Source organism: Rutidosis leptorrhynchoides, chromosome 3 (genome assembly GCF_046630445.1).
Source record: "Rutidosis leptorrhynchoides isolate AG116_Rl617_1_P2 chromosome 3, CSIRO_AGI_Rlap_v1, whole genome shotgun sequence".
NCBI lineage: Eukaryota > Viridiplantae > Streptophyta > Magnoliopsida > Asterales > Asteraceae > Rutidosis > Rutidosis leptorrhynchoides.
In genome coordinates, this window is record NC_092335.1 from 448,363,140 (window position 1) to 448,371,591 (window position 8,452).

Sequence of the window (8,452 nt, forward strand, 5' to 3'; positions counted from 1 at the left end):
TTAGAAAAAGTCCTCAGTCAGAATCCAAGGCTCGGTGGACCTACTACAATCGGTGTGCCTCGGTCAAACTTACGTTGTATCCGACATACTTCCCTTACCAAGGGGTGACACAGATAGTGTACTCTTAATCGGGGTTCGCGACTTCCCAATAACAGAGCCGATAACTACGTTCTATTAGTTGGAAAAGCGATTGAGTTTAAAGCATAATCGGAAAGCATCTCGACAACATACACAAACCATAATGTTATTTCGGCATTATAACTGACTACATCATAGCATACACTAAAGATAACTACTCGCTAATCATGGCAACAATATCACAAAGTATAATAATGAAAGACATTATATAAAGACAAAGGATAGAACTACCAGTAGATTAAACGAGTTCCGAATACAAAAGTGACAAATTCAAACTCCAGAACGCTCCTAATACAATCTTCAGCGTTCTTCTCCGGGTACTAGGTTTCTCGCACGGAGTCGAAGACCTTGAAAATATGACTAATATTGTAGAAAGAGAGAGAAAGAAGTGAATTGAAGTGTGTGTAAAAATGGATGAAGAAAAACCCTTTAAATAGACTTGGAATTGGCCTGCATATGGCTGGCAAGCCGTATGGCAGACCGTTTTTACAAGCCGTTTGGAGTGGCAGGCCGTTTTGCATGTCCGTTTTCCCAGGCCGTATGGCAGGACATTTTTCCTACTGGCAGGTCGTATGGCAATCCGTATGGCCTGCCTTGGTTTGCTGTTTACACTGGATCGCAACTTGATTTCCTTGGTCGTAGCTTGGTTTATCGTCTTTCACTGTTTTTGCTCTAGAATCTTCGTTTTAGCTCCGATTCTCTTGATTCTTTTTGCACCGTCTTCGTAATCACTCAATCTTTAATTTCTTCCGATGAAGCGGGTATTTTAGCGATAAATCTTGAAACTTTAGAGTTTTTGGGCCTCAATACCGGAGTGAAAATGTGACTTTTTAGCCGATATCAGGATAATAGAGGTATCACTATTACTCAATCTCATTACATTAAGAAGATTTTGAAAAGGTTCAAGTGTGATACATGTTCTAACGTGAGCTCTCCAATTGATCAGACAGTGAAGCTTATGCCCCATTCGGGTAAAGCTGTATCACAACTTGAATACTCTCGAGCAATTGAATGTTTAATGTATGCTATGACTAGCACACGCCCCGATATTGCATTCATAGTGGAAAAACTAAGTAGGTTTACTAGTAATCCAAATGCTACTCATTGGCGTGTTGTAGTTAGAGTATTCAAGTACTTGAAGGGTACGATGGATTATGGTATTACTTATTCTGGGTTCCCTTCAATTTTAGAAGGATATTCGGATGCAAGTTGGATCACCAACGTCGAAGATCATTTATCTACGACTGGTTGGATATTTCTATTTGAAGGAGGTGCTATCTCATGGGCTTCTAAAAAGCAAACATGCATTACAAATTCAACCATGGAGTCTGAATTTGTAGCTTTGGCTGCAGCTGGTAAGAAAGCTGAATGGTTGAGGAATTTGATACATGAAATTTCTTTGTGGCCAAAGCCAATATCTCCTATTTCCATTCGTTGTGACAGTGAAGCTACTTTGGCTAAGGCTTATAGCCAAATGTACAATAGATAGTCTAGACACTTAGGCGTTAAACACGGTATGGTTCGCGAGCTGATTTCAAATGGAATGATATCCGTAAGTTTTGTTAGATCACAACGAAATTTGACGGATCACTTGACGAAAGCATTAGCCCGAGACTTAGTGCACAAGTCGGCTATTGGAGTGAGATTGAAGTCCGTATAGATCTTCCAATGTGAGACACCCAATTACCTTCTAGTACAATGCTAGGAGCGGAATTCAATGAAGTAAGCTTACTTTCTGAAGATTGAAACACATAAAAAAATTCGGATCCTAGAGTATGTGTTTAGACATGCAAGTTGAGTTAGGTTGAAGCTATTCTTCTTAATAGTTCTTTTGAAAAATTGCATATACAGATGCAAGATGTAAAAGAACTGCCTATGTGAGCATGAAGTTTTGTCACTTCAAGGAGCTTTGGACTTAGTTGCTGATATGTTCACTGAAGGATTGGGACACATGGCTTATAAAAGTGTCAAGTTTATCTTAGGGATATGTAAGAAACTGATGTGTATATTATTATATAGTTTTCAAATGAATTGAAGGGTTCAATTCTTCACGAACATCGAATCCTCGTAAATATTACACTAAGTGGAAATTCAATTCTTCACGAACATTTTCATTTATGCATTAGTTTGTTCTGTTATTTTGATTATTTTAGTAAACCAAGGATTACACTAAAATTGGGGGGATTTGTTGGTGATTTTAGTGTCATCCAACATTCATTTTAGTTAATTAAGATTTACTTGAATGCAAGAGTTGGCTAGTTATATTTAACAACGGGTTCGGAGAGTGTGGAGTACATGTCCTTAAGAGTTGGCTGCTAACTGTCGCGTAATTGCGGAGGTCAAGGGGGCTGCGCCCCCTTGCGGGGTCTAAGGGGCAGCGCCCTTGGGTGGGATAGTATATTCAGCCAAGTGTCATAACTGTTTTTCCCGCCCATTATGAAAGGTTACATCCTTTCAAAATGTAACTGTTTCTTGTACAAGTTTATCATATCCTTTTTGGGACAATTCTGCATTCACAAAAACTACAGAAAACACATATTCTTTTTGATGCATTGATTAGTGATTTCATTGTCAAAAACACTAATCGTGTTATTGTCTTATCCCTATAGAGATTTCGTGATACCAAGGCAATTATAGGGTCGAAATACTTTATAGAGAAAGTGATTACATGATTTAAGAATCAACCCGGACAGTCAATTCATACCCAATTTCTAACAAAACCTTTATGTATGCCTTATGAATTTGGGTCTTAATTACATTTGGGTTTAAGCGTGACATTCATTGTGTGATAAAATGTTGTTTAACACATCATGTCGCCTATACCATGGTGGCTTATAGATGTTAATGCAAGGCATAAAAACATTGAGAACTACCGTGTAATGTTCAAGGACAATTAAAATATGCTTATCGCTATATTAGTTGGTTTGTTCGAATTAGTTAACCTTTATTTCATGGTTTCTTGTCACTCTAAAGTTAATATAAACATGTAAATGGATAAGGTTTTCTTGTTCAGACTACCTAGGAAAGGGAATTTTTTTTTTTTTTTAAGTCAGATGTATGCCTAACCAGGTTATTCCTGTTATGACAATTTGCCCAACGCACCCACACTAGCGGAAGCGAGGATATAATTGTTTGAGACAAACTTGCAAGAAATAAAAGAAAGCAAAATAAAGTAACTGATAACACGACGATTTAACGTGGTTCGACAAAACCCTGCCTACGTCCACCCCAAGAGTTCCCTTTATTCTTATAATATAAAAGAACCCGGTACAAGAAAAAGTACACTATGAGTAAAACCCAAACCCAAGCCCCTTAGATTTTAGTATAAAATCTAAGTTTCCCGTACACTCTTTTACAATCCTTACAAGAATAAACTCTCGGCCTCACAAATACACACACTCCGTTGATAAACCTATCAACTATGTTTTTCTTTCTCTTTGTGATCTTTGATCCTCTCTGGATGCCTTCTATCCTTTCCAAGTCCATCTATTTATAGATGCACATATACATGTGAAAACATAACTACATCCATGTGAAACCATTAATGACATGCCGTCTTCTTTGACTTGAAACATGAAGACCCGTGTATACCTTGCAAACTTCAATTTGGCAACTATTGCTAAACACCACATATATACATTGTATCTTGACTTTTGAGAAAGACAAATCAAACTTTTCTACAATGACTTCACACATGGAGAAGACAATTTCATTTTGATGTCTTCACCATGCAAAATACAATTTGAATTTGTCTACATAAATGTTAGTCAAAAAATTTGGACTCCGTCCAACAATCTCCACCTTGACGAACATTTATCTTGTTCGTCACCGAAAATACTATAACCTAGTATTTTCACCATTGGCCTTCGTTATCACCGCTGCACACACCTTGAATCACCTCGGTCCTGAACCCCGATTCAAATAAACTGGCCAATAATCATGTGCAGCTAACCCTTTCAACTTACCTAGTTGACACCGAAGAGGAGGCTCGAATCACCTCTTCCACCACAGTAGGATTTTCCTTCTCACCATCGTCTACCTTGGTCAAACATGTCCCAACATGTTCCCGACATGTTTCCCGCGTGCACGCTTTCTAAACCTTCGAGACACGAGTACATTTTGTACTCGTCACCAGACGATATAAACCCTCATACTTCTCTCGCTTCATCAGCACCTTCACGCCACGTGTGATTTTCATAACTCCACCTACGGCCTAATAACCGTATCCTTGAGAATCCAACACGCATAAGGAAATTAGATTCTTGCACATCCTTGGTGTGTACGCCACACCACCAAGAGCGTAAGCAACTCCGTGAAACAATTTTATTTTCACCATGCAAACACCCTCAACGTCGCATGTTGAACCATCACCTAAAGTCAGCACCCCGCTTTCTTTAACATAAGCTTATCAAAATAAGCTTCCTTGGAACACACGTGCATCGTACAACCAGAATCTAAAATCCATTCATCTTGAACAGAAGTAGAACTTTTAGAGATTGTGAGAACATCTCCCAAATTAACCAGTTTACTGCAGCCGATGAACCCCCAGATTTACGTTCACCATTCTTCTAGAGTGGACAGTCCTTCCTTAATGACCCCACTCATGACATTTGAAGCATTGGATACCCTTCACGCCGTCTCCTGACCTAGACCTACTGTTATCACTAGATCTCTTCTCGGCAAACCTTCCCCTTCCATGACCAACCATAGCAAACCCATGCTCAAAAATGGTCACTGGATCTTCGTCTCTTATCCTGTGATAAGATTACCGGTACTACATCATCCATCTTTACAGTAGCCTTACCATAAAGAACAGTAGTGATCATAATATCATACGAACTGAGAAGAGAGGCAAGAAGAATAAGGGTCTTATCTTCTTCCTCAATATAAACCTCAACTTTTCCAAGTTGATCCACCGGACCATTAAACACATTCATATGTTCAATAATATCCCAATCGTCATCCGCCATCTCAAATGGCTCCACCTTAAATTGCATACCGCCGTTTCTCGCCATCTCCAAACAAAAACTATCCGATAAACCTAGATACGCTCTGATACAACTTGTTATGACAATTTGCCCAACGCACCCACACTAGCGGAAGCGAGGATATAATTGTTTGAGACAAACTTGCGAGAAATAAAAGAAAGCAAAATAAAGTAACTGATAACACGACGATTTAACGTGGTTCGACAAAACCCTGCCTACGTCCACCCCAAGAGTTCCCTTTATTCTTATAATATAAAAGAACCCGGTACAAGAAAAAGTACACTATGAGTAAAACCCAAGCCCCTTAGATTTTAGTATAAAATCTAAGTTTCCCGTACACTCTTTTACAATCCTTACAAGAATAAACTCTCGGCCTCACAAATAAACACACTCCGTTGATAAACCTATCAACTATGTTTTTCTTTCTCTTTGTGATCTTTGATCCTCTCTGGATGCCTTCTATCCTTTCCAAGTCCATCTATTTATAGATGCACATATACATGTGAAAACATAACTACATCCATGTGAAACCATTAATGACATGCCGTCTTCTTTGACTTGAAACATGAAGACCCGTGTATACCTTGCAAACTTCAATTTGGCATCTATTGCTAAACACCACATGTATACATTGTATCTTGACTTTTGAGAAAGACAAATCAAACTTTTCTACAATGACTTCACACATGGAGAAGACAATTTCATTTTGATGTCTTCACCATGCAAAAGACAATTTGAATTTGTCTACATAAATGTTAGTCAAAAAATTTGGACTCCGTCCAACAATTCCGTTGCCTTTTATGACCTTCTTCTCTGTCACCCCATAATATGTTGCTAGTGAAATAATGAACATGGGACATCTTTCAAGGGATCGGGTACTAAAAAGCTAATATGAACACAAAAATTAAGAACCTCTTGATTTAGTGATTAGTGGCATATGCTATTTTCTAAGAACTTAATTACCAGACTACTAAATTAACTTGGTTGACGGTATCTAAGAATTCAAACATAAGAGATAAGAATGCACAATCCTATCTCTCCATGGGAGTGATGATTGGTGCTAATGGATATTTGTAAGTAGCTTGAAATTCTTTATGAAATATCAAACAGTTCCTTTCTCAAAACATATTATCATGGAACATAGGAAAGAACTCGATTGCGATCGAGGATCTTTGCGATCAAGTTGCTAAAGTTACATTTGTCTGTTCTTGCCTCGCCACACGATAATGGGGCTTCAATGATCATGTGTAGCAACTTTTTTTTAGGAATCTGTATGAATAAAAAACCAAAGCTAGGGATAAAGCAAGATGGAATTTTGTATCTGATATTTGGTAGAGACGGTAGAATGGATCTGTCGAGTGGGTTAGGTAACTGTTTCAATTGAGTGAGTCTGTGTCAAAATGGGTAAATAGTATGCACGTTGACCCGCATCATTTATTGGTCAAGCTAAAAAATTTACAATCATTTTTATTACTGTACTTTTTTACATTCAGAGCTCTCAAAATACCATTTATACCCATTTGACCAATATAGCATAAGCCGAATTGACCCATTCAGAATTGTCATCTTCAAACGTCGGAATCATCGCTTCATTGCACATAAAGTAGCATATATGAAACTTTGTGATGCTCATTCTTCGAAGTAACAAGTTGGTAAAACACCTTCAAACTTTGACCCTCAAATATGTTGGCTTCAGCGGCGAGTTTAGGTGTTAGGGGACGGGGTTCTGTGACACCACTAGTTTTTCGAAATTTGTCACAAAAATTAAATTTTTTTGTATAGGACACCACTAAATATAATAATGTGATCCCATATATTTTCAGAAATTATAATTCAATAGTTTAGACTACTAAAATATTTGAAATTAGCCCACTTATAATTTTATGTTATGAGCCATTTAAATATTTAACCAAAAAAATAAGCAAACCCTTATCAAATTTTCTATCCCTCTTAGGTATCTTGAATTCTTCAATTCTTTATCCTACTAGTCTCATTCAACCTTCATTAATTTCCTTTTGTATAAATGATAATGATATTCTTTTGTATGATAGTTGTTGTAATGGTAATAGTAAAAAATATGAATAACCTTATATTTTGCGAATACTATCCAATTTTATGTTTGTGTTTTAGGTGCGACCCGACGCGACCCGACCCGATTTGACCCGACACATTCAATATTTTGTGCAAGTAAGTTATCGAAAAAAAATTGGGACCCCATTGAGTTTTGATCCTAGAATCGCCACTGGTTGGCTTTGGAACCTTTATGTATGCCTTATGATAAGAGTTCCATTATAGGCGATATCGGCCTTAATAAAATAATAATAAAAAAAAAAATAGGCGAAATCAGCATATTCTCTCTACAGTAGTGGAAAAGCAAATACGAATCCGAATTTATCATAGCGGGCTGGTCCTGCATTAGGATTAGTTGTTGAATGATCCCCTCAAATCTTCAATTCAATCGAATACTTGAACAAGACATACAAGTTGATACATGACTAGTAATAAGTTTTAAACTGTTTCAACGTGTTCGCTGCAAATTATTTCAGCCTTTTATAATTTTTTCAATATGTGAAAAGATTATAGTAGCTTTTATGAAAATATAACATTGTGTAATCTAAGTATGTGATCAGTTTCAAGATAAAGTCCGTACACACAACTTTCCAAATAGTAGCACCATGAGAAGATTCTGAGTACCAACTAAAAGATTTTGGTGTGGGGCATGGAACCTTAGTATGCTAAAGTTGTCCTTTGAACTTTTCTTATTATTTTTTCTTTTAGTAGAAGGCGGCAATATAGAATCATATGCATTTGTCCCTTTTCAGCTATTTTTAGCAGTGAAACGTTATTTTCATGAACGTTACTCTCCATTTGTCCACTTTTAGCTTAAGGGAATATTAGCAGAGAAATGAGTGGTAATTCAAACCATACAAATTATTGCAATATTATGATGTATAATGTATAAACTTAAACTAGTAAAATCTCAGAGATTTATAATCTACTACTCATAACTTTTCATGATAATTTTTTATATTCAATGATATTCATTGTCCCGCTTCATTCATAAATGGATAGTTTTGGTTTAACTGGATATGAACATAGATGTGAATATAATACAAACCCCCCCCCCCCCCCCCCCCCCCCCCCCCCCCCCTCCTCCTTGATAAAGCAGCCAACGAACAAGTTAAACTCTTTGAGTAATATGAGTTGCTTTTTTCACAGAGAGCTCTAACTTAACACTCCACCCCCAAATCTTAATAATTTAGACTTGAAATTTAAATAAGACGACAAAAAACCATGTTCAAAACAGTAGTTGCCAAAAAGGCTTG

General features: G+C 37.1%; 1 protein-coding gene across 1 annotated transcript; it reads left to right on the forward strand.

Moving 5' to 3' along the window:
• Window positions 1-594: 594 nt before the first annotated feature.
• Window positions 595-1,627, forward strand: LOC139901532 (secreted RxLR effector protein 161-like). The gene is made up of 2 exons (XM_071884231.1): window positions 595-735; window positions 983-1,627. Exons 1-2 carry the CDS (start codon window positions 595-597, stop codon window positions 1,625-1,627), a joined length of 786 nt encoding a protein of 261 aa, XP_071740332.1.
• Window positions 1,628-8,452: the final 6,825 nt, after the last annotated feature.